General features: G+C 47.9%; 1 protein-coding gene across 1 annotated transcript in view; it reads right to left on the bottom strand.

The window, feature by feature from the left end:
* The window catches only part of COL22A1 (collagen type XXII alpha 1 chain), a 242,480-nt gene that overhangs the window by 23,112 nt on the left and 193,014 nt on the right, over window positions 1-26,354 (bottom strand). The window contains exons 44-51 of the mRNA XM_032609582.1: window positions 23,994-24,107; window positions 23,563-23,616; window positions 21,148-21,201; window positions 19,511-19,564; window positions 16,730-16,783; window positions 12,069-12,122; window positions 8,065-8,118; window positions 3,745-3,798 (exon numbers count right to left, since the gene is read on the bottom strand). Of these exons, the coding sequence (XP_032465473.1) occupies window positions 3,745-3,798; window positions 8,065-8,118; window positions 12,069-12,122; window positions 16,730-16,783; window positions 19,511-19,564; window positions 21,148-21,201; window positions 23,563-23,616; window positions 23,994-24,107 (492 nt within the window). The remainder of the gene's footprint in view (window positions 1-3,744; window positions 3,799-8,064; window positions 8,119-12,068; window positions 12,123-16,729; window positions 16,784-19,510; window positions 19,565-21,147; window positions 21,202-23,562; window positions 23,617-23,993; window positions 24,108-26,354) is intronic.

Genomic DNA, 26,354 nt, shown 5'->3' on the forward strand with positions numbered 1-26,354 from the left:
CCCGGTTACAGGCCTTGCTCTCAGCCAGTCTCCCATCCCAACTCCAGCATCTCAGTCGCCCCTCCCGCTGCCACCATCTACCGCCTTCCTGGCACCTTTCTCTCTGTGCGTCACCTCCTCACGTCGTCACTGCCAGAGCACTGCTCTGGGTGTCCTGCTCGACTGAGTCCCCAGCCAGTGGCTGACACAGAGCCACGCCCTTGTACGAGGGCTGATGCCTGTGCACAGAGGTCAAGGTCAGGGGGTCTGGGGAGCACCTGGGACGGGGCCTTGAATTTAATTTCACTTGTCAACACAAGCCCCACAGACAGGGGCTGCACAGCACAGGGAGTCGTGCACTTCTCCGAGCAGTGCGGAGGCCTCACAGTGAGCGGCAAGGTCCCATCCTAGCCTCTCACTCGCTATAAGGAAGGCTCGAGGCGGGGAGAGAGGAGCAAGGCTGCAGCAGGGGAAAGAGAGGAAAACCCCAGCTGCAGAGCCCCTACCACACATGTGCTGCAGCCACGGGACACACTCCCATTTCAGTGCAATGAAGTCCTGGAAGATGGGATTCATTTTCCCCACTGTATAGAAAAGAAGCTCAGGCCGATCTATCACACAGAGAGTTAGCGGTGGAGCCATGATTCAAAGCCTCTCCAGTGCCACACACTCGACTCTGGGAGGCAGCAGCGTGTGGCCAGACAGGGCCTTCTGAGGCCAAGGCCAAATGCCTCCCAGCTGACGCCACCAGGCCCTTCTCAGACCTTATCTCCTGAGTTTATCTCCTGGTTTCAAAAAGCGAGCGAAGACCCTACTGGGGAGAAGACAGCCCTCTGACCTGGCCATCTGATGAGAGCTGTGGCCTAGCAGCCCCACTGCTGTGTGGCTGTGCTTGTTACCCTGGAAACGCTTTCTCTTGCCAGTTCCTCACCGCTTGGGGGATAAGAATGGGTGGCCTTAGGAGGGAGGCTCTGAAGGTCACTTCCCAGGCCGCAGGGCGGTGCAACAGAAAGGGAAGTCTCAGAGTCTGGGAGGTGCAGGGGAAAAGCAGGAGGAGGGCATGAAGTCGCCTAGATTTGACTCGAGATTGAACCACTGTAACCTCGGAAAAGTCAACTTACCCCTTAGAGTCCTAACATCACCATCTATGAAACGAGGATAATAAAAATACCACCTGGCAGAGCTCTGCAGGACTAGTCTATGGACAGGGGCTTTACATGCTATTAACTATGATGGAGCAGGGCTGACTTTGGGGTCAGGTCTGGAACTGAACCATGGCTCCCCACTTTCTAGCTGTGGGTCTTGGGTGCTTTACTTCTCTTCACTGGGAGTCAGTTTCCACATCTGTAAAATGAGGGTAGAACCCACTTCTGCAGAGTTGCCGTAAGGATTGAAAAAGAAACAAACAGTGCTCTCCACTGTTCAAAATAGGCCAGTTCCCTTCCCCTGGGGAGGGACAGGGCCTCCTGGGGCCCAGCATCTTCCCCAAATCCAGCCAGTGCAGAGGCAGGGACCCCGGTTGCTCTCCTCCCAAATAATCATGGACAAAAGCACCAACTAAGGGAGCCACACACAATGTCCCAGACACTTGGCTGGGAGTTTCACATGTTTTATCTTCTCCTTTAGTACTCACAACCACCCTATAGAAGTGGGAGCTATTCTGATGCCCATTTCATAAAAGAAGAAACAGAGGTTCAGAACGGTCCCCTGACCCAGGTCACAAAGTTAATAAATGACAAAGTGAAAGCTGAGCCCAGGTCTGTCTATCTCCAAGCTCACACCGTGCCAGCCAGAGGAGGTGGGTGTGCTTTCAACTCCCTGGGTCTCTAACCTCTGTCCCTGCACTGAAGTAGGATTCCTTACAACTCTCTGTTGAGAGGTGGATCTTGGCCCAGCACACTTCCCAGCAAATGGATCTCCGTGGCTGAAAAAAGAAAAATATAACAAAACAAAAGACCCTCCCTCCAGTAAACCAGAACTGACCTTAAAAAAAAAAAATCACTAATTCTGTGTTTGAATCCCCCGTAAGAGGTGGCAGTCCCCATTCTTAGGTTTCTTCTCCTGATGCAGGCAGGTGAAAAGCAAGGAGAGTTGGGAAAAGGAAAGTGTTTTTTGTGTTTTATTTCCTCCTTATTGAATACTAGCCAGGTGAGTTATTGATTTTTTTTTAACAGAAAAACAGATTAAGGAAATAGAACCAGCATTTTGATCTCCCACTTCTTGCCAGATAATTGGATTTTAAGATTTTTATTGAACATCCTATTCATTTCCAAAGAAAATTTAAGGAATTTTGTAAACAGTTTTGAAATTATAAAGGAGTAAAGCATTTAGCGAAAAAACCCCAACAACCCCAAAATACACAGGGTTCATTTTTATAGGTAGGAGAGAGTGAAGACATGCACTGAAGGCTCTGTCAAGTGCGAGCCTTTTCAACAGGCTGTGGAGAAGCTGTAAAACACTGACGATCAAGGCAACCTCTTAGGCCCTGTTTTGGGATTCCTCTAATTGCCATCTAAAAGCTAAAAAGTAGGAAGTCTCTTCTTTTTCTCATGGAGTTTATAAAGTTATGAAGTCTCTTCTCTCTCTCGTGGCCTTGCTTATCTTCTTTCACAGATCACTCTAAGTCCAACTCCTTTACTTGCAAGGTATGTTTCTTTCCTGTTCTGCTCTGTTGTGGATCTTTTATGCATATATATATATAAATAACAGTATACCCCTCCCTACCTCAACATCCCTTCAACATATCCACTGCTAAATGATCATGCAATCTAAGCCATTGGCATTGGGTTGGCCATCCTGACCTTAAAATGGGATCCAAGTTGTTGAGTCTTGTTTTAGAACCCTGTAGAAAACCATGGGGCTTAAAATGAAATGATGATGTGGGTTACATGTGTATATCTATTTGTCCAAATGATACAGTTAAGATTTTTTGATGTGTGTAAATTTTATAGCAAAGAACTTGAAAAGTATTGAGTAGGGGATAGGAAATGAGTAGAGGTAGATATGAAGCAGAATAATGATTATTGAAGCTCAGTGAATGGCACATGGGAGTTCATTTCACTATTCTGTTTACTTCATATGTGTTTGAAATTTTATATAAAAAAAGATGAAATGGTGGTTCTTAAAAAGAAAAAAAGAAAAGGTGTCTGTATATGTTTATATGTATAATAAATAGCCCGACAGCTAGATACAGATTTAGATATATAAATGACAGATGTAGATTTAGATATATAAATGTTGGATTTCATACATAGAAAAAAAGACTAAAAAAACATACTAGAACGTTAACAGAGCTTTACTTCTGTGTTGTAGAATTATAAGTAACTCTATTTTCTTCTCTATAACATTACTTTTCTTACTCTTTCTCTTTTTATTACCATCATCATTTGTTATTGTTATGCAATGAGAATGAGTTACTGTTATAATTGGGGAAAAACCCTTTAGCTGTGAAAAGGGTTCAGAATTGAAAATTGAGACTTATTTTTAGGTCCTATCATCCAGAGGAAGTCCATTAAAATTATAATAAATAGGATAAGAACAAAGAAAACTTAGAACAAGTAACGATGGGTACAAGTTTGAAAATAAATTTTACAGCAATGGCATGTGAAAGGACTGGATTTACTGCACGGAAGTACCAAGGTCTTGGAAGAGAGGTACTTCTGGAGTCCAGGCAATCTCAGAGGACCCTACCCACGGTGTCACAGCCAAGTGACTGATGGCTTTATTCTACTGTGGACAACACACACACACACGCTCAGCACTTACAGGGGGACCACGGGCACCCTCCGGTCCTGGCAGACCTGGCTCTCCTGTTTTGCCCTGAGGATAAAGAAGAAAAGAAGAACTTGAGGACAACATTTGCAGGACCTTCCTATTCTCGTCTGCCGGAGCTTCAGAGCATCATACTTCCACCAGCCAGCCTCTGCCCCCTGCCAACCCTACCCTCTGGTACTGTGGTCCATTTTAGTCCATAGAAATCTGCACTGTGTAGCCCTGCCTATTATGTTGTTGGTTTTCCTGGGACGGCGCTGGTTACACAGGTTTCATCTTTGAAACACCCATTCACAGTGCCCCTTCTTATCCTTGGAAGGGCTCTGGTCTGGATGAGAGATTATGTAGACGCCCAAGTTAGAGACCGCTTTATACCTACTCACAAAGCCACCCCGAGGCAGCTGGTGATGACTGCATGGTACAAATGGGGACCTGAGGCTCAAAGAAGTTATGGTTTCATTAAGTTAACAAACAGCAAAGCCAGACTGGACCCCAGCAACACCCGAAAGGAGGCTCTCCTCAGCCTGGCATCAGTGCCTGCTGACAGGGGGCCTGCGGTTTACTGCTGAAGTCCAGATAAAGTGGTGAGAGGTGAGGGAGGGTTGGGGTGAGCCGGGAAAGTGGGTGAAGGGGCACGTGTGCTTGACGGGGAGATGGGCAGCATGCTGGCCCCGCCTCCATGGTAACAGGAGGGCCTACTCGCCCAAGTCCCCCTTCATTTTCACAGCTTATAAACCTGGAGGGACAGAAGGGGTCCATGGCGGGGCACGGGAGAGGGAGAAGGGCATCTGTGGATTCAGAGTGAAAGTTACAGGGGAAGGAGGATGGGGCACCAAGCTCTGACTTCCGAGTTTGTTTCTTCTTCTGTCCCAGCTCGTCTAAGTCTAGCCGTGTGATCTTGGGGATCGTTACCCTTCCCTGGATCTGTTTCTCAGTTGTAAATTCAGGACAGCCTCCCTGACGTAGGTCTTTGTGATCTAGCCTGACTCCTGCCCCACAGGCAAGTGGGACAGCCATCACCGGCCCAGGCTGACAGCAGACAAAGGATAACAACCAGACACTGCTGAGGGTTTTCCATGCGCTGGGCACAACACCAGCGCTTTACACTATAACCCATGAGGGAGGCACTTTGGTTCTGCCCCAGGCAAAACTCCAAGGCACAGAGAGGTTAAGTGACCTGCTCAAGGTCACACAGCTGGGGTTCTAATGCAGGCGTTTTGGTTCCAGAGCCTCCGTACTTCAACCTACACTGTAACTAATACTCAAATGCCTCTTATTAAAAATGACAAAATGGGCAACTCTAAAAGCTGCGTATTTACCCATCTATCTGTTATCTATCCACGCATCCGTCATCTGTCTGTCTACTGTCTGTCCATCCATGTCCCCGATGTATAGGGACTTAAAGGAATAAGTCAAAGTGGAAATTAACCACCCACTACCAGTAGGCAGTGCCGCTGTTTCCCAGCCACCCCCTGGCTCCCCGGGAGGGCTCCTGTCACTCTTGATCAGCGCCCACTCAGGCAGAAGGCCGTGCCCAGAACAGCCTTTGGGGCACTTGACTCCGAGGTGTTGAAGGCCCGAGTGCGTGGGAGTTCATGCCCCAACAAGCAATCCCCAGGCAGAAAGGCTGAAGTTGATGAAGAACACCCGAGCCTGCTCCCCGGCAGGCGTGGGACCGGGGAGGCCAGGTGTGCTCCTCTCACATCCTCAGCTGGTCTCCGGGGGAGTGGACCCACGGTGCCCACTGGAACGTCTGCCCACTGGCCTGCCAGCAGCTTTCCTTCTTTCCATTTCCCCACTCTGTCCGTGCTCCTGGGATCTTGTCCAAATACCCCACCTGCCCCCCATCCTGGTCTCCAGGTCTGCTCTCAGGGGACCTCTGGTGCCCCCATTCCTCCGCCAATCTCCTCCCAAGCAGCTCAGAGTGACAAAGGTCAGGATGGCCACACGCTGAGACCCCAGAACGAACGGACAGGTGAGCTCTGGACCACGTGCTGGGGACAGCTGCCGAGCCCCCTCTGCTTCCAGCAGAACCGGCCTTGCCTTCCATGCACTGACTTAGCCACTGCTTACCCAGGGCAGACCTGGCCTTCCAGCCGTCCACACCCAGCGCCTGGCACAGGCCTATCTGGAAAAGGCATTCCACAAACAGAGTGAGTGCAGACCACGGGCCTCGGTTATCCTGTACTGTCAGTGACAGCCTCTCAGGATAATACACTTTCTGCAAAAAAGCTGATTGCCTGCTCTGCGCTGACTGAGCTCTGGGGTCAGCCTTCAGGGTGCGGGTCCCGGATGCTTCATTTACCAGCGGTGTGACCTCGGCCAGCCTACCTAACCTCTCTGTGCCTTAGTTTCCTCATCTGGGCCAATTATGACACCCACACCCCACAGCGGTTTCCTGGGGCTTACACTGGCAAATGTAACGAGGCACGCAGCACCCCCCTGGTGCGCACACAGCAGCTGTCAGCCGCGGTGGAGATACCTGTCCTTCTTTTGCTCCCTTGCCACGTCCTCAGCCTGGCTAACTGCTGCTTGCCCACCAGGGCTGCGCGGCTGGACATCAGCCTTCAGCAGCTTAGATGAGCTGTTGACTTTGCTCGCTGCCCTAAGCTCTTACTTTCCCCTCGGCAGTGCGTCCTGGTCTCGGCATCAGGCAAACAGGGAAAAGCGATAAAGAAGGTACTTCTGGCAGGTTGCATAAGACGCAGAGTGAGTCATAACAGTTACGGCCGCACAAATTAAATGGAGCACAAGTCTTGCTGTGGAGACTGTTATGTAATTCCACTTACTGGTTCTAAAGGCTCTGAGGTTCTAACCTCACCAGGAATTAAAGCTAGAGCAGTTGGAAAAGTAACTTACTAAATTAATGAACAGTTAGAGAGGCCTGATGCATTTAACCAGCTTCTCACCACATCTGATTCGCCAGCAACTCCAGCAAGTTGCTACTATTATTCTCATTCTATTTGAATTGAGACTGAAGCCGGGAGATGCTCTTTGACTCAAGCCGGGTCGCAAAGCCTGTAGGGAGTGAAGCCAGCATCCGAAGCCAGTTTCTTCTTCTGGTTGTGGTTGTAATTTTGGCATAAAATATTTTAATTTAATTTTATCAATAAGCACTGCACACATGGCTCCAAAAATTAAAAAGATAATAAAATAACATACTATGGACCAAAAATTGACGTCCCATCCCTATGTTCCTTGTGCTCAGAATCACCCGTCCTCACTTCCTTCCATGGATGGAAACGACTTCTCTTGGTGCTTCTGGAGTCTCCCAGAGTCCCTTTATGTAAATGCTAGATAAATACACACAGACCCATTTTCATACGAAATAGGGCAGGCTAAACACACTGCTCTGTGCCCTTGCTTTTTTACTCAACAATGTATCTTGGAGAAGTCTCATGTCTGTATCTAGAAAACATCCCCCATCTTGTGCACAGCTGCGTGGTATTTATTGGGTGCACCCCATCAGTAACTGTCTCCTGCTGGTGGGTGTCGGGAGAACCAGGTCTCTAAGCCCCAGGGGCCACCTGCCATCTTCCCCTCGGTGTTGAGGCTGTGGAAGGGGTTTGTGAAGACAAAACTGTTGCTAGGAAATGAAGCTTCAGCATCATCACTCAGCCCAGATCCACACTCACGAGGGGCTGACCGTCCTCAGGAAGGACAACTCCGAGGTCATAGAGGCGGGTCTGAGGAAATCACTGCACACTTCCAGCCAGTAGCTGCTGGGGCCACAGAGACAGACGTCCTCAGCAGCACACAGTCCATCTCACTGTGTGGCCCGGCAGCTGACATTAAAGATAAAGGGAAAAAAAAACCCAACCAACCAACCAAACAAACAAAAAAAAAACAAAGAAAAAAAGAAAGATTAAAAAAAAACAAAACACCTCTATGCCAATGTCGAAGAAAGGACAAACTCGCATCCCCTAGAGACGGCAGGTGAAGCTCAGGCTTTCAGGGGTTTAACAGGCTTTTCGGATGTCAGGTTTCTACTCCAGCCAGTGCTCACCTGCCCAGTTCCCTTCCACATCAATAGGATGGAGGCTGCAGAGGCAGTTAAAAAAAAAAAAAAAAAAGAGCAGAAAGGGAGGGACAGGAGCCCCAGGATAGAGTTCACTCCCCGAGACTCCGTTTCCTCAGCTGTAAAATGGGGACAGAGGTGTTTACCTTGCAGGGTTCTCAGGAGAAGTAAATGAAGAAATGCACAACAAATAAATGTCACTGTGCCCGGTTCATAGTAGCTCTGGACACAGAGCAGTTGCTTCTGAGAAATGGCTGATCTGGCGTGTAAATGGTAAGAACCTTCGAGTCCCTTACCGGCTCTCCGGGGGGCCCTGGTTTTCCATCTCTGCCTTCTTTGCCTTCTTCTCCCTGCAAGATAAACTCACATTGTTTATCTGGATGAAGACGCTAAGAGGGAGGGAAGGAAAGACGCCTTTCTGCCTGGTGCACAGCTACAGTCACACACAACAGGCGGAACTGGCTTCATTTTTCATGGTTTCTCCCCCAGCACCACGCTTCTGGCTTGGATCTCTGGTTGGCGGTGCCTGGCACACAGTGAAAAAGCAATAAATTGCATTATTATTGCTATAGGTGGAAAGAAGCCCCTACTGGACATTTTCATGCAGTCAAACTTAGGACAACATGGGCTCATCTCTGGGCCTCCTGGGTTGACCACAGCGAGGAGACGGCTTCTGATGGAGATGACAAGGACCCGAGGGGCCTGCGGCAGAGTGCCTATAGCTCCCGGGACACAAGCAGGCGAGGTGAATGACAGCCAGGGCCATGTCCGGGCTACAGGAAGGCCACGAACATGTCACGTTTCTTTCCATGAAATCAAGCTACAAATCCCCCACCTGCTCCCCACCTCCTACTGGCCCACCTCCTGCCCTCAGTAAGACACTGTAAGCCTCATGTTTAATCTAAGAGACCATTCTTCTCCAGGAACCTCTGCCAGATCAGGACAATGATTACAGCATCACACAGACTCAGGTTCCAGTCCTAGGTCACCTGCACTGGGCGGGTTCCAGGGAAAGAAAGCAACGAGCAGCAAGGCAGAGGGGCACCTGAGTCACGCCAGGCAGGGTCTGAACCCCGCTTGAATCAACTATGCCTACGATCTTGGGTGAGTTACTGACATTCTCAGCTCGCAGCGGCCCCTCTCCTAAACACAGATGACAAACCTGTCTGGCAGAGTCACGAGGGGACTCGGAATCAACGCCACCACCTGCAACGTTTAGCAAACCAGGCATCGGTAGTCGGCGCCAGCAGTGCAGCTGCTCCCGCTGCGGCCGGCACGCGCGATATCGTGCATCGCTCCTCATCAGTGCCTTTAACGCCAGTGCCCGGGCGCTGGCAGGAAGCACTGAGGACGGTAACGTAAGTTTACTGACCATCCGGGCCGCTAGCTGATGCCCCATGCGCACCCGTAACTCGTTAAGACCCTGCTCCTGGCATGACCATGGTAACGCCAGGTAAGCCGGCTTGGCTGACTCGGAGGCCCCGCGCTACTGATCCTCTTTTCAATTAAGAGTTTAACTCCAGAAACCTTTTCTCCCATGCGAGGAGAAAAGCAGCGGGGGGAGGGTCAGGAGACCCACGCACAGAAGAGAAAGGCAACGTACCCAGGTGAGACACGCGCAGGAAGGAGGGCAGCCGACCCCAGGGGAGCCCCGGGGCAGACACCTGGCTCCCGGAAGCAGCAGGAGCGCCGCTTCAGGCGACGCAGAAGAGGGCTGAGTGCGGCCTCTACTGAATCATCGGGGAAGGAGGTGCGGCTTCTGAGAGATAGAGACTGCTCTCGTCGACTGCCGGATTGCTGAGCAATCCGTGAACTTCTCAGAGCCTCATTTCTTCACCTTTAATAAATTAAAGGGATGTTCACACTTACACTGCAAGGGGAGGAGCTGTAAGGCATATATGAAGGGTCTTTTTTTTTTTTTTTTTTTTTTTTGCGGTACGCAGGCCTCTCACTGTTGTGGCCTCTCCCGTTGTGGAGCACAGGCTCCGGACGCGCAGGCTCAGCGGCCCATGGCTCACGGGCCCAGCATACTCCGCGGCACGTGGGATCTTCCCGCACCGGGGCACGAACCCACGTCCCCTGCATCGTCAGACGGACTCTCAACCACTGCGCCACCAGGGAAGCCCCCAACAGGTATTTATGATTGTAAATCCCAAGTGCCGCAAGGGGTTATGAAGGAAGTGCTCTCAGAGCACGGCTCTGATCCCCACCTAACCCCACTGGGGAGGTTCAAGGACATCTCCCCGGAGAAGATGCTGTCTAGCCGAGACCTCGGGATGAACAGAGGAGTGGGGTGTGGTGAGGATTATGCATGTTAACACGTGGAAAGCTCTCTGCACTGAGCCCGCCCTGTGGTTAGCACAATGTGCGTGAAAGCTGGGATGATTCCTGTTGCGCGGGCAGAGGGAGAGGAAGAGTTTTCTACATAGCGATGACCTGGAGGAAGGCAAAGCTGTTTAGAGTGGCTGGGAGGAAGGGGTGTGGACAAGGCTGGAGTGTCCAGGACAGGGCTGAGAAAGAGACAGAGAGGAAAACAGGGTGAGTTCACGAGGTGCCAGGGAGGTCGTCTCGGCTTTCCTCTGAGGATAACAGAGAGCAGATGGGGTGAGCACTGGAGGGAAAGAAGGAAGGAAGGAGGGAAGCTGGGAGAGAGGAGGGATACTACTAAGAAAATCGTGTACTCATATCTCAGGTCATTTCTCTCTTCTCCAGCACCCTAGGACTTTGATCATAAGGGCTTGGCAGAAAATTCAAACTGGAATTTTCTCTCCGTAGCCTTATTATTCCTGGAATTAAATCAAGTATTTCCTAGCTGCTATGACACACTAGGCTACAGCGTTGCATTTTCTACCAACCGGGGTTTCACATCCCAGCCTGTCTTTTAAGACCTGTGCGCCCTGGACAGGTTACTTAACCTCCGGGGTTGTGTGGTTGCAGTGACGGCTACTGGTGATGCCCCGGAAATGCCTGCTCGACCAACAGTAGCACTTGTCAGACACTCAAGGAGGAAGGGCTCTAGGAAAACGATTCATGCATCCACATATTTATTTAAGTAATATTTGCCGTGTGCCCACCACGTGTGGGGAACAAAAGCCTGGTCCCATAGAACCCACAACCCAGAACATAACCCCATGATTACCAGGCGCTCTTGGTTAGGTCCCCAGATCCAGCACCCAGTAGGTGCCTAGTCAGTGTGTGCTGAAGGAGCACATCGATTAGTGAGTAATGGTGGAGGTGGTTACTAATCAAACCATCACGCAAATAAACGCGGGGCTACCAGCAGAGACAGGCACTTAGGAAGAAAGGAAAAAGAGACTAAGACAGCCTATCCTAGCCTGGGGGGCAGAGGAAACTTCTAGGAAGTGATGCCTGGGATGAGCTGGAAAAGATCAAAGCATCGAATAGTGAAAGAGGTGACAAGAGGGCATTCTGGGTGGACAGAAAGGCATGTGCAAAGGCCCTGTGGCCTAGAGAGGAGAGGGTGCAGAGTGTTCTGGAAACCAAAAGGAAGCCAGTGTGGCTGGAACAAAAGGACGCCCCGTGGAGGGCAGGGGTGGGGCTGTGTCCAGGAGAGGTCCCAGCTGCAGGCACACGCCAGACGAGGAGCCACACGAGGATTTATTCTCAATGAAGAAGGCAGCACATGGCCTCTCTGGAGCAGCCTTATTACTAACATACTGGAGAGTCTGACCCTGTCGAGAAGTATATTAAATTGAAAAGTCCGGAACAACATTTGTGGAGAGTAATTTTGCAGTATGTATCAAGAACCTTAGATATTATTGTGCTCTGACCAGTAGACTCCACTTTGGGGCACCATCCTATAGAAATAAAATAATAATCTAATGTAAAACAGTAATCTACTGTAAAATAAAAACCTAATGTAAAATAATCTATTGTAGATTTTTAAAAGTTATAAGACTTATGAGGCAACAGAAGAAGAATCACATATATTATGGTACATTTATTGGGTAGAATGTATGTAAAATTTATGAGCATTTAATACCAGTGTGGAAAACAGAAAATGTTTATATTATCACAGTTATCACAGTTATGTATGTATGTGTCTGTTGATTGATATGTGTGTGGAGAGAGAAAGAGATGAAAATTTTATTTACATAAGTAAACAACAACAAATACATAAAGGAAGAATGAGACTAAAATTGGCTTTGGTTAGTATTATTTTTCTTCTACCGAAAATTTCCCTAGTAAACATGCTTTGTGTCTACAATGGTGAAATATAGTTTTCTTTGCTTATTTTTGCAGTAGAGAAACTAGATTTTTAAAAAAAAATGCCACTTACTGGGATTCCGGGTAATCCAGATGGGCCTTGGGGGCCAGGAGGACCTTCTTTTCCCTAAAAGATCCAAGACACGAAACCCCATTAAATTTCTGGGATTGGCTTTTCTGGAGGTAAATGATCTCACCCAGAATTGCCTTCGTGGGTTGGAAGGAGTCTTTAGTGCTTCTGCATCTGCCTCGTCCACCTGGTTCCTTTCCAGGTACTGCTTCCCTGCAGGGCAGGGAGGGGCCCTGGACAGAGCACAATCATGCAGGTGGGTGTGCAGACCGGAGCTCATTTTGGCCTTATTACATAGACTCGGGGAATTAGTGCTTGGAAGGCGTACTGGGAAGAAGGTTAGGGGTCCACAAGACCTGGGTCCAGATCCAACTCTGCACTTTGTCCCCAGACCGCCTCACAGCACAGACCGTAGCACCTGCAGGGCTTCTGCGTACAGCACTCAAGACAAGTAAAGAACTGACCAGCTGACCAGGGGCACAGGTAACAGATGGTTTTGTTACTGCCACCGTCTTATCCAGAGGTTCCCCAATTCTTTACCATCAGTGCTTGCTTTTAGTATCCCTTTCCCCCAGGAAACAGACCTTGAAAGATTGTGTTTACCAAGGTGCATTAATACTTCCTTTCTCATTTTACTCAGCAAAAATACACATCAGTGTCAACTAGAGTTTCTACATCAGATGAGGTAATCGGTGTTATCATTTTTATTCTAATGTGCATAATTATATCATCCTGCATCTCTACCATGAGTATTTTGAAAGTCCTGATAACTTTATAATTTCCTGCTAGTGTTTCTTTTGCAATAAAACACTAACGTCTGGCTTAAACTCTAATCCACATTCCACACAAAATGAAATATTCTTAAAGGTTGTGATGTTATCCCCTTGGAAGAAAAGCAAAAGCAAAAATATTTTGATATTTATTTCAGATTCATAGAGATTTAGTATACTGTCATGTAAAGTGTTCAATGAGGGGACCAAAGCACACTTTCTTTAGTAAGTACTAGTTAAACTCAATAAAAAACTCAATAACTGACTTTCATTTCCAAATCTGAAGAAAATGAAAGATACCAGTGTCACATCATTAAGATACTGAGGGGCTTCCCTGGTGATGCAGTGGTTAAGAATCTGCCTGCCAATGCAGGGGACACGGTTCGAGCCCTGGTCCGGGAAGATCCCACATGCCGTGGAGCAACTAAGCCCGTGCGCCACAACTACTGAGCCCGTGCGCCTAGAGCCCGTGCTCCACAACAAGAGAAGCCACCACACTGAGAAGCTCACACTCCGCAACGAAGAGTAGCCCCCGCTCGCCGCAACTAGAGAAAAGCCTGCGCGCAGCAACGAAGACCCAACCCAGCCAAAAATAAATAAATAAATAAATTTATTAAATAAAACAGATATTGAGAATTCTTTTCATAGACCTTCGGGAACTAGTGAAGAATGAACAATGTCTTAGGTTCACTACTGGTTTGTTGAAACCTATTCTCAAAAGTATCTACACTCAAAAAAAACAAAAGTATCTACACTCTACCTATTCATGTTGGGAGGTTACTCTTAGCTCTTAAAAAATGAAATGCTATGTTTATGCATTTGCATTGATAACAATTTGGCATGACCTGCATCTCTGTAAACGTATGCTGCATGATATCTGAGACTGTCTAGACATTTTGCCACTTACACCAATGCAAAATAATAACAGTAAAACAAAACAAAAAAATTCACCCCCTCCCCATATCACGACACCTACAAACATTAACAAATAAAGTGGGTTTTTTGGTCAACTTGGGCCAAATATTCACCCTAGGTAGGTGTTTTTACATATTGATAACAGAGCTTCCTGGATCCCTTCTTGGACGCTTATTATTGCCAAGACCCTGCTATGAAAGCACCAGTGCTCTAGGACAGGAGTCAGCAAGCTCCCACCCTCTGCTTGTTGCTGCAAATGAAGTCTCAGCGGAATGCAGTCTCACCGCTAGTTTACATAAGGTCTGTGGCTGATCTCGCCTGACTGTGGCACAGTTGAGGATTTGCAACAGAGACCATATGGCCCGCAAGACTAAAATATCTACTACTTAGGGTCTTTCTGCTCCAATCAGGTGAGTCGAAGCCTCAGTAAGGAGCCAGGATGGTTGTTCCCAAGCCTGTTTTCACCACTTGTTGTTTGCTATGGAAATTACACAATTTAATTGTTCATTAGGCTGCCCAATGAAATTCAGGTGGAAAAAGAAAGAGAATGATCTTTTTACGCAAATTAAGATGTTGAAAATATTTGATAAAGATGAGACATTCACTGTCTAAATAGATAGCTGATAGCTGTACCACAAGATAGCTATAAAAGATTTGCAAAAAATCCTAACAAACTAGGATCCTACATTCAAATTGCTTCACAGGTGTTGTTACACACCCAAACCACTTTTTAAAAAAATAAATTTATTTATTTTTTATTTATTTATTTTTGGCTGCATTGGGTCTTCACTGCTGTGTGCAGGCTTTCTCTAGTTGCGGCGAGCGGGGGCTACTCTTCGTTGCGGTGCACAGGCTTCTCATTGCGGTGGCTTCTCTTACTGCGGAGCACGGGCTCTAGGTGCGCGGGCTTCAGTAGTTGCAGCACGTGGGCTCAGTAGTTGTGGCTCATGGGCTCTAGAGCACAGGCTCAGTAGTTGTGGTGCACGGGCTTAGTTGCTCCACGGCATGTGGGATCTTCCCAGACTAGGGCTCGAACCCGTATCCCCTGCATTGGCCGGTGGATTCTTAACAGGGAAGTCCCTCAAACCACTTTTTAAAAAGGCAACGAATAGTAAATGGGTGCATGTTCTTTCTACAATATAATGACAAGAGACTCTATTCAGGGGAACAGAAATAAAAATGACGGCCTTCATCCCATGTCAAAAAGATTGGCAAATGGTTTATATGTTTTAACTCAAAATGCAATAGAAATGTTTTAGATTTCTCTGTGTATATATATTTTTAACTATTCCCTATTTAACTTTATTTCTGTTTTTTAACTACCAATACTCATTATTTGTGCTAAGAAAACTTCAGCTGTTTTCTGGTTTGATGTTTATGTGGAAATACCAAGACCATGGGCAACTTCAAGCACAGGTATAACTTGCCAGGACAGAATCAATATCTCATTTAATGTAGTTTAATTCCTAGGATTTACATCTGGGACCCGCATCGTATTCTCCTCAGGCGAATAGTCCATTCGTTTTTATGGGAGAAATCTTTTTCTGTCTGAGAATCAATAAAAAGCTGTCTGCGGTATAATGGGTCATATGTTATTCATCCTGGGACTTCTCAGTGGGCTGCTGCAAAAGCATTAGCTAGATGATGATCGTAAAAAGAACCACGTGGCTCTTAGTTTTCAATCTCGACATCCGTCCTGCCCCTAACCTGACCATCCCACACAGTGGGGCAGGGTGGAGTGACAGAAGGAATGCTGAAATGGGAATTTTCAAACTGACTTAACTCCCGACTTGGATATCAATTTCCTGTATGACCTTGGACGAGTGACATCACTCCCCTGGGCTTTGTTTTCCTCATCTGAGGAGGAAGTGCTCCTGGCACCAGAGTCCAGAGGTACCAGGGCAGGGTTGACCTGCTTGCTAGCAATAGCCCTACCTGGAACATGACACTGAGATTTCTGTAGAGTGGGGTTTGCACCCAGCTCTGACATTTCCTCACCATGTGACCCTGAACTGGTAGTTTTCCTTCTCTTATGCCCACTTTCCTTATTTATAAAATGGAGACAATGATTCCTACTGACAGGGCAGTCAGATGAGATAAGGGATATCAAGGGACCGTAAATTCCTTTAAGTGAATATGCCTGTAGTGACTACGAGCCCAGTGCCTGCTAAACTGAGGTTCACCTTTGCCTTACGCTGTTGAAACCAAGAATGGTCCCGGCAGCTTCAAGCAATGAATATAACGCTGGTGTTTGAGACAAAAGTCTTGGATTCCAACTACCTCCACCTGTGTAGTTTTAGGACCTTGACCTGTGACTTCCGCTTTCTTAATTTCACTCTTTTTTTTTTTTTTTTTTTTGCGGTACGCGGGCCTCTCACTGTTGTGGCCCCTCCCGTTGCGAAGCACAGGCTCTGGAAGCGCAGGCTCAGCGGCCACGGCTCACGGGCCCAGCCGCTCCGCGGCATGTGGGATCTTCCCGGACCGGGGCGCGAACCCGTGTCCCCTGCATCGGCAGGCGGACTCTCAACCACTGCGCCACCAGGGAAGCCCTCACTCTGCTTTTTGAACAACTGGATAACAGTAGCTACCTCCTGCCTGACACACCACCTGGCTCATACCACAGGCTCGGGATGGGGTAGCTCCAGGGCTTTCTCCTCCCCTGTGCCTCTTCCAAATAGAAGCCAGACCAAAAAGGAATAGGGAGATGGGGCTAAACCTTGAACCAGTTTGAATTGGTTGTAAGCTGAATTCTGGAATCACAGATTGCCAGGTCATTTCATCCAAACCTTTAATTTAGAGGCGAGGTAACCAGGGTTCTAACATAAAGCAATTCCTCCTGTGGTCGACCAGTAGTGAACAGACCTTTGAAACGTGAGCCACAGGAGTTAAGGAGGACCAGGGCAGGGCTGGCAAACACTTGGGGTTCTGGGAAGGTCCAAACACAAACTGAAGGCACATCCTCTCCAATGAGGAACTTACTGGGGATCCCTGGATTCCTGGCGGTCCCGCAGCTCCAGCAATTCCATCTGTTCCCTAAGGGTGGTAAAGCAGAAAGCCAGTTTGCTGTGTATCTGAACAGAGGTCATCAGCACCTCCTCTTTGCGCATGAGGCAGTGCACAGACCTTAGATCCTGTGCCCCTTCCCAGCTGTCTGAACTGTAAGTGTTTCAGAGGTACTTCTGCCTTCCCCATCAGGCTGGGATAGCCTCTGGGGATACAAAGATGTCGGGAGGACAGCAGCTGCATTTCAGGAGAGGCCAAAGCATTCACCAGCTAATTATCCATAAGATGAGAGTAAATGGTCTCACTTCAGAATGGACATTTTCAGCTAACATCAGGGAACATTTCAGGACAGCAGACAAGAAATAAACAATTGGATTTATCTTCCAGAGAGCTAAGGAAGGCAACTGCCTGTATCGACAATCCAAGGATGAAGAGATGCACAGATGGATAAAGGGAAGGGGAGTTGTACACAGGTAAGTGGTGCAGAGTGAGCCCCAGACAGGCTTCTGCCCTAGGGTTACTGCACATGCTGTCCCTTCTGCCTGCAGTCTAAACCCCCATGTGTCAGAGCTCATAACCTGCCCTCGTCCACACCTTGGCTCAGGTATCAGCTTCTCAGTGAGACATTCTCTGCCTGCCTGACCCCAACTGCAAGTCCCTGCTCCTCAATGCCCCGTTTCTGCTTTTAGTTTTCTCCAGCCTTTGTGTCCATCTGACACCTTAGTGTTTATCACCTTGTTTACTGGGAACTAAAACAGTGCCTTGGGGATAGTAGACACTCAATAGTTCTTGAATAAATGAATGAATTAGGAGCTGGGCTGGCTGGGTGATAAGTGTAGAGGTTCTTTAGATGAATCGATGCTTTGCTTCTTACCGGCTTTGAGGCTTCAGTTTCCTTATCCACCGAAGGCAGCAGGTGATATTGCCCATGCCATAGGGAGGTGAGCAGTAAATGAGACAATGTTTACAATGTGCTCAGCACAGAATTGAGGGTACCAGTTAGGAGTGCACCCTCTCAGAGCCAGAGTTCCTGGGTCCCCACTGACTAGCTGTATGGGAAGTTACTTTACCTCTCTGCATCTCAGTTCCTTTGTAAAATGGAGAAAGAGGAAAAAAAAGAAAAAGACAGCACTGACTTAACTTGAGTTGTTGAGAGAACTGAGTAAGGTGATACATATAAAGAGTTAGCCAGCCAGCACCAGGTACATACTCAGAGATCTCCATAAAGGGCTCTCTATTATCAGAAGTCTGATGACAGTGGTCGTCTTCTGTGCGTGTCTGTTGGCCAACTCAAGACCAGAAGCACTGCAGGTAATAACTAAGCATGGGATAACAAATGAGCAAGGTCTCACCATACTTTATCGACACCTTTCCAGCAGTCTTGATTTAGTCCTTTTGCATACATTTACTGGATGCCTATGTCATACCAGGTGCTGGCAAAGTTTTAGGGATACAGAAATGGCCACACCACGGTCTTGGACCTCAAGGAAACCTGACATAGTTGTAGGAGGTGTGTCTTATTTTCCGTGACCAGGTGAGGACCCCGTAAATGTTCACGAAATAAAAAGATGTTGATAATATTTAGATAAACAGCCTAAGGTTCATGCTCCCCTGCCTCTGGGCTGCTGCAGGGGAAAATTACACATCTAACAGAATAGTTGCATTTCTACTCCAAATTTGGGTTATTTTACATAATTTTGCCAGAAGCGTTTGGCATCCTAGACTCTGGAATCTAGCTAAGCTAGCAGGTTGGGAACAGGGTGAGGGTTTTACTGGAAGAAGAATGCTAACAGAGCACCAGAAAATAAACTGAAAGTAAAGAGCTTTGTCTTCTTGGTATCTATATATAACATCATGAACACTTAAAAAACAACGCATGATTGACCAGGAGGGTTAGCTGCCTGCTCCTCAGTTTCTTCTGCATGACTGGCCCCTAAACCTGAATGGGCAGCTGACTCAGCATCCATTCCCAAAGACAATTAACAGTCCAAGCCACGGCACAAAGTGGAGGCTCAATAAACACCTGCATGATGCTGAATAAACTCACGAATCAGCTGGAGACAGACAAGCAACCTAGACCAAAGGGAGGTCAATTTGCCAAGAAGGGCATCAGTCAATGGTAGCACCACAGCTACTGGAAGAGCAAGGAGAACATTTGTTTGGAGGGGGAGGAGGGTCAATGGGAATAAATGGGATGATATTAAAGGCTGTTGTTATAGTTAGAATGATAACAAGTGCCTTAGAATGACAACGAATGAACTGTTGAAAATAGTAATAACACACAGTAATAACTTGCAGTTATTATTATTGTTATCAATTACAGTAAATCCAAGAAAGTCTGGGTTTGCACAGACACTCTGTGATTCCCTGAGCCTCTCACCATGGGACAGTTTCCTACGGAAGAGGGAAAGTTGCTTCTATAATACATTTCTTACTTAAGAGCCTAACCTTGCAATTATCCCAGGCTTCCCCCAACCCGAGCTGGATGAAAAACAGTAAGTGGAGCCTGTGCATCCCCGCCAATGCCCCCGTCGCGAGAGCATTCTGACTACACCGTCCCTCAACGTAGCCAAGCCCCTCTGGGCTCACCCCAGACGCCGCCGCGACCTGCACTTTCACTTCACCCCAGACACCCTTCAGGTGTCAGCCCACTCTTTAAAATAAGAGGTCTGTCCATGTGATACCACCTCCAGGGAGTATGGAAGTATGCACCAATGACAAGGCCAGAAGAGGAGGAGATTCAAAATAATTACTTACTGGTGGCCCAGGGTTCCCTGGGGGCCCCATGAAACCTGGAACTCCTGGATAACCCTAAGGAAAACACAAGGCAATTATTTTAAATGATTCCCAAAAAGTTGCACTCCGTGCAACTACCCACTTTCAGACAAGCTAGAATCCATCTTCTAACTCAGATAAAAATTCTGGATATATGTATACATATATGAACATATTTATATATATATAAATAAGTGGTTGAGGGAGTATCTAACAATATTTACAAAAACAAACCTATCCTGTAACTGGATTTGCTTCAAAATAATGTGAAGGAAGAAGGATATAGATGAAAACAAGAGTGGCCAAACAGCTGGAAGATATTCTGACCAGGTGATAAATACAATGGGGTAATTTTTACTATACGTTCTTATTTTGATGTATCCCATAATAAGAATTTAAAAACAAATAAATACATATACACACAATTTATACCCACAATGGAAACAGCTAGATTAACTGAATTACGGCATCTTTGACAGTATTACAGTTATTTTAAGAAAGAGATTCATGTCCCCATGTGGAGAGGAGTCCGTGTGTATTTTAGAATGAGCTAAACCGGTTATGGTGCCAAGTGTATTGCATCATTTATGTAGTCCAGCAGTGTTATCAAACCAAACAAACCACCACGAAAGAAAAGATCTCCCTACCCTCCTCCTTCACCTCCTTCCACAGGAAAACACAAACTGTAACATTCGGCGCAGAGATCACTGCCGTTCACAACTCATAAGAACAATCCCCCCAAATTTTGTCTTTCAAGATACAAGTGGAATTTTCACTGAGTATGTCATTCAGACCTTTAGTATAGCTCTTATCTCACCGCCTCTGGATTCTTTGCTCACATGCCTCACCCTGTCACTGAAAGAAAAGCCCTGTGAGGTTAGGGATTTGCCCATCACTCATCCTGTATCTCAGAGCCTGGTGCGGGGCCTGGCACGGAGCTGGTTTACGATGAGTACCGACTGAGAGACGGATAGACTTCGAAGGAAAGGGGAAGGACAGGAGGGAGAGAAAACAGGAAAAGAGGGAAAAGAGTGACAGCGGCAAGGCACAAGCAGAACAGCCAGTTTAAATGGCTTAAAGGCCGTTAGAGGCTGAGGACTTGAGAGTGAAGGACGAGCTGGTAGCCCTGGACTGGAGACGAGTGGGAGACAGTGTTCCGATGCACATGGGAACAATCTCACAATGCATCTGGAGCAGTGGTCCAGCAGGGCTGGATGGGCCCTGGGCAGAGAAGGGGTGTCTGTGAAGCATTTTAGCTCACACAGTGAGAGTCACACAATAGAAGTGGTGGGTGGGCAGGAAGAAAGAAGGGGGCGTTTTGCATTTTGTAATGAATGACTACCACTTCAGTGAGCAAGAAACACTAAAAGTAACCGAGTACAAAATTTAAAAATACGTATTTTTAAAGAAAAGAAAAGGGAGGCTCCTCGGATAACTGGGGAAGGGGAGTGTGACAATGAACCGAGGTGGGAACCACGAAAACATGATTTAAAAAAAAATCCTGCCAAAGGCAAAGAAGAAACGAGAAATGACTGCAGAAACGGTGGAATGAAAGTTACCTAGGAAAAATAAGTGATGTTTCTTCGGGGTGAATGTTTCACTGTAAAATAAGTTTTTACCTGATCACCTTTCTGTCCAATCTCACCATCTGCACCACGTTCTCCTTTATTTCCCTTAGGAGAAAAAAAAAAAAATTACTGAAAATTTTGCCAGTGCTACGTTGCAAAAGAAGAATTTTGCAATGCATTCATTCTCTCATTCTTCATCAATTTCTTTTCAAGTTTGTGCTGTAGGTCCAAACTAGCTGTGGGACCTTGAGCAGGTCATTTAAACTCTGAGTGGTAGCTTTTTTTTTTTCTTTTTTGCGGTACGCGGGCCTCTCACTGCCTTGGCCTCTCCCGTTGCAGAGCACAGGCTCCGGACGCGGAGGCCCAGTGGCCATGGCTCATGGGCCCAGCCGCTCCGCGGCATGTGGGATCTTCCCGGACCGGGGCACGAACCCACATCCCCTGCATCGGCAGGTGGACTGTCAACCACTGCACCACCAGGGAAGCCCCTTGCCTTTTAATAGTAATAATAATACCTCCAACCCCATTTTTCCAGGGCTGTGCCTAGGGTGAAGAAAGTGAGCACTCACCTGGGGGGCGAAATGTAAGGGGCCCCGGGAAACCTCAGGATCCAAGATAAAGAATATTTTACGGCCATATTTTTATAAGTCAAAATTAATGCAAAATAATCCAAGATGAACAAAATATGAACATGAAAATAAATACAGGGCTCCAAAGAGGCAAGGATTAGGGGGAGGCAAGGAAAGTGAGGGATTCATGTGTAGGTTGGGTCTCATCTCTTTTTTTTATATAAATTTAATTAATTAATTAATTTATTTTTGGCTGTGTTGGGTCTTCATTGCTGCGCGCAGGCTTTCTCTAGTTGCGGCGAGCAGGGGCTACTCTTTGTTGCGGTGTGTGGGCTTGTCATTGCGGTCGCTTCTCTTGTTGTGGAGCACGAGGTCTAGACACCCAGGCTTCAGTAGCTGTGGCACTACAGGCTCAGTAGTTGTGGCACACGGGCTTAGTGGCTCTGCAGCATGTGGGATCTTCCCGACCCAAGGCTTGAACCCGTGTCCCCTGCACTGGCAGGCGGATTCTTAACCACTGTGCCACCAGGGAAGCCCTGGGTCTTGTCCTTATTTAAAATTTTGATATCTTGTTCCTTATGTATCTACTGCACTCATTTTAAACATTTCATAATACCGCATTAGAGTTTCATTTATCTTGGTTATGGAGGATTTTGGCTTCCCCTTAACGTTTTCCACCCAGGTCCTCACCCCAATCCTGGCCCAGGGGCTGACAGAGCATGAGGGCTAAGATTGACAGAGGGCTACAATGTGACAGGCACTGGTGGGGGCATCTCATGAGCGGCTGCCAGGGCCAGAGCCTGTACGGTCTCTGCTCTCACACTCCCTAGGGTACCAGGAGGAAAGGGAAGGGCAGAGAGGTAAGAAGCTAGCCCAAGGAGACTGCTGAGACTGGATTCCAACCCCAAAGGGCTTGCTCCTGTGGTCTCTCTCCTACTGACAATTTCCTGCTGCATCTCCCATCAGATGAGCCACACCGTGTCCCAGCCAGGCCACAAGAAGAGACACAGTGACACGTGTCCCTGAATGTTGGGGCAGAGCAGTGCATAGAGTTTCCAGCAGCACAGAGGTGACAAGGGGGTCAGAGAGAGCCCCCAGGGCAGCATCGACGTCAGGGGAAGTGGAATAAGGCTGGGAAGGTCAGAGCTCACCCGCTCCCTGCCTGTACGCCACACTCACACACTCTCTTCCCCTTAGAGGTAAGTACTGTCACCACCCAGAGCCCCACCAGCCACAGCCCAGACACCTGTTCTGGCAGCCAGAGCTTCGCAGCCTGTTCTACGGCTGCGATCCCAGCTCCTTCCTCCCAGGCCAGTCTCCCTGGCTTTGTGAAACTACAAGCTATCCTGCCCGTTTTAGATGGGTGTCTTGTCATTCACGTGAGAGTTAATGATACTCACTTGCGTTTGTATAGCTCCTTCCTAATATTTTTATTGAGTGCCAAGTTCTTTTTATGTATGATATTGTGCAACTCTTCCCTCTCTCTGAAGTTGTTTTTATTCACATCGTTAGTGGGTGGAGAAATTGAGGCCCAGAGAGGTCAAGAATTTTGCCTAAGGTCGCACAGCTCCAAAGACTCAACTCAGGGGTGGGACTCGAGTTCGGAGCTGTCTGACCCCAAAGCTCATGTCTTAACCAGCACTACACATTCCTATCTGGTAGCTCATCTATACTTTCAGCCACTCAAGTATTTGTCTATGAGCAATCTAAGACTCACCAAGTCCAAGGGCCCGTTCCCATGGTCACTGAGACAGTCAGTGCTAAGGAGAGAACCTGAACGTGGATTTTCTGATTGTAAAATCATTGTTCCTTTCCACTGGACGTCACTCTTCCTCAAACGTCGGTTCACCAGTGAGATGAGAATAAACTCACATGATTTTTATGAAAGCTCACTGACCTGTGGTCCATCTGTTCCTGGGGGCCCTGGGAGGCCTCTGGGCCCAGCATCTCCCTGCAGCAGGAATAACGGGGAAAAAAACAAAACAAAACAGCAAGAATGAGTGCCTGGAGCCCATGCCCAGAGTCATCGGCAAGCCATCCTCTTACACATGCACTTACTGACTTCCCACCGGCTTCCCTGTCTGCCCCACCCTACCGCGTGTCTGAGCAAAGGGTATAGGTGGGCAGCTGTGCAGTCATGGCCGTCACCCACCACCAATGTGGCAGCTGGTATGAGAGCCAGTCCCCAAGGGCCCCCACGGCCCCACCTCCCGCTTCTGTGCCCTTGCGTAGAATCCCCCCTTGTGTCCCCGAGACCCGGTGCTGAGGTCTCCCAGGTGATGTATTCCATTACAGTGACAAAAACTAAGTTTCCTCTTTTCTCCTTACCTTTTTCCCTCCTGTGCCTTCTCTCCCTGGCTTTCCTGGGAGACCTTTGTCCCCTTTAAAACCTGGCAGACCAGGGAGGCCTGGGGGACCTGGGGGACAGTCATTGCACACATCCTGAGAAAAAGAGCAAAAACAGTACAGTTACTTATAAAACAAAAGGTGGCCCATGGCTCCTACCTTTCCAGACAGGAAGAAGCCAGCAAATGATGAAAAGGAAACAGGTGGATCGAGTCACTACCCACACAGCTTGTGTCAAACTTTGCATTTTTCTCTCTTGGTCTTAAATTAGATTTCAGCACTGACACATCTGATATATCTGGATTATTACCGCATTTCTCCCTACTTCTGGCCAGACTGCTGAAATGTAGCCCAAGATGAAGATGTCGAAAGCGAAGATGTACCAATGTCTGTGAGCGTCTGAAAACATTCACAGTACAGATTTAATGCAAACATTTAGTGCTGTTAAAGATAACGTGCTCTGTCCCTAAGACTAGAGACAAGACACAGCTGGGAACTGCATTCTCTGTCTGGTGGGTTTGCCCAAAATGTTTCTGAACAAAGCAGCAAAAAAAAGGGAAGCAACAGGCACCCCCCCTTGGGACTCTCTTGCTGTGACACACACCAAATCTCACCATGCCTGGCATTATCCTTTGTTCAAAGTAGGCATTTAATAACTGTTCCCCAGAATGGAACTTTGCTCCACTCCTCTGAGGCAGGTTCCTGGGCTGAATGTAAAGTTCTCAGCCCAAAGAACAGGTTCTCTAGCTTGTCTGCGTCCTCCCCAGATCTTACATTTTGGAGCACAGTAAACACCAAATACAGTTCACAGGCTTGACCACACTCTCATCCATTTCACACCCCAGGGTCTTGGATCGCTCCTTCCACGCCCTTCTCTCTAATCCTCACTCTCTTCCTCCCCTATTTTCTCCCTGCTGTAAGGGTTGAATGAGATAAAACACAGAGGTCTCTCAGAATAGCGGCAGATCATTCCCAGTGCTTTTGGCTATTATGAATTCATGTATCTACCCAGCAGCTCCCTCACTGTTAGGCACTGTGCTTTTCTGCTTCGAGACCACAACGAGCACACGTCTTGAAGGGCTCATGGTTCCATGTACTAACTGACACAAACAAACGCATTAACTAGGGCTTCTGGGATGCTGTGCTGGAGAGATCGGCGAAGACCTGTTCATATTCAATGAGGTGATGTTTCAGGTGACTTGGCATTCAAATCGGTCTCTAGGGCTTCCCTGGTGGCGCAGTGGTTGAGAGTCCGCCTGCCGATGCAGGGGACACGGGTTCGTGCCCCGGTCCGGGAAGATGCCACATGCCGCGGAGCGGCTGGGCCCGTGAGCCATGGCCGCTGAGCCTGCGCGTCCGGAGCCTGTGCTCCGCAACGGGAGAGGCCACAACAGTGAGAGGCCCGCGTACCACAAGAAAAACAAAAAACGAAAAACAAAAAAACAAATCCGTCTCTAATTCAGGATGGAAGGGCTTTCGTCATCAAAAAAGCAACTCTGAACCGTCCACCTTCCTTTTAGGTACTTACTCCTACTCAATATTCGAAGCTTCTTTGGAAGTGTCCTACTCCAGGAAGCCTTCCTGATGGCTTCACACTGGGGATGTGTTCCTGCTCCCACAGACCCAGGAATTCCTGCTATGGAAGCACCTGTCCCACTATTGAGGAGATCCGTTCATAGCTCCAAGCCCTCCCCACCAAGCAAAAAAGTGTTAGCTCTCCGAGAACAGAGATAGAGTTGCTTTATCTTTGCATGTCCACTTCGTAGCAAATAACCTTCCGCAGAGCGTGAGTTCCATAAATGAGGGAACCAGCCGACCCGACCAACCACCAACCAACTGGCCACTGACCTTCTGGCACCCAGTGTCATCTTCCCTTAGTGGTGATTTCAGATGCTGGTTGAATGTTTTTGGAGGATGAGGAATACCAAAATGTCGGGCTACATGAAGAAATGGCAGATGAGAGAAGATGAAGGATACTGTTTCCAGTTGCTGTTTTTTGTTTGGAAGAGTGGCAGACTTGGGAGGAACTCATCTATCTCGTCCATTCCTAGACCTTCGCTATAGTGCGTTAAAATGAGACACAGCCGTCAAACGTGGCCACAGTGCGCACAGGATGAGATCTGTTGGACGTGGTGGGTGCAAAAGCGATTCGGAACCGTTCTTCGCAGCGGGATCCACAGCATAAGAAATTGTATCTGAGCGATACAAAATGTCACTACTTTCCAATTTCTTTTCCATTTGCGGCATGGGTAGCTCAGCCTGGGTGTGTCTTAGTCAATGTGTAGGATTGTTCCCTGATGACCAGAGCAGCCCCCAGCAGCCCCCAGACTTGCCAGTGGGGGG

This window comes from Phocoena sinus, chromosome 17 (assembly GCF_008692025.1).
Source record: "Phocoena sinus isolate mPhoSin1 chromosome 17, mPhoSin1.pri, whole genome shotgun sequence".
NCBI classification, from domain to species: domain Eukaryota; kingdom Metazoa; phylum Chordata; class Mammalia; order Artiodactyla; family Phocoenidae; genus Phocoena; species Phocoena sinus.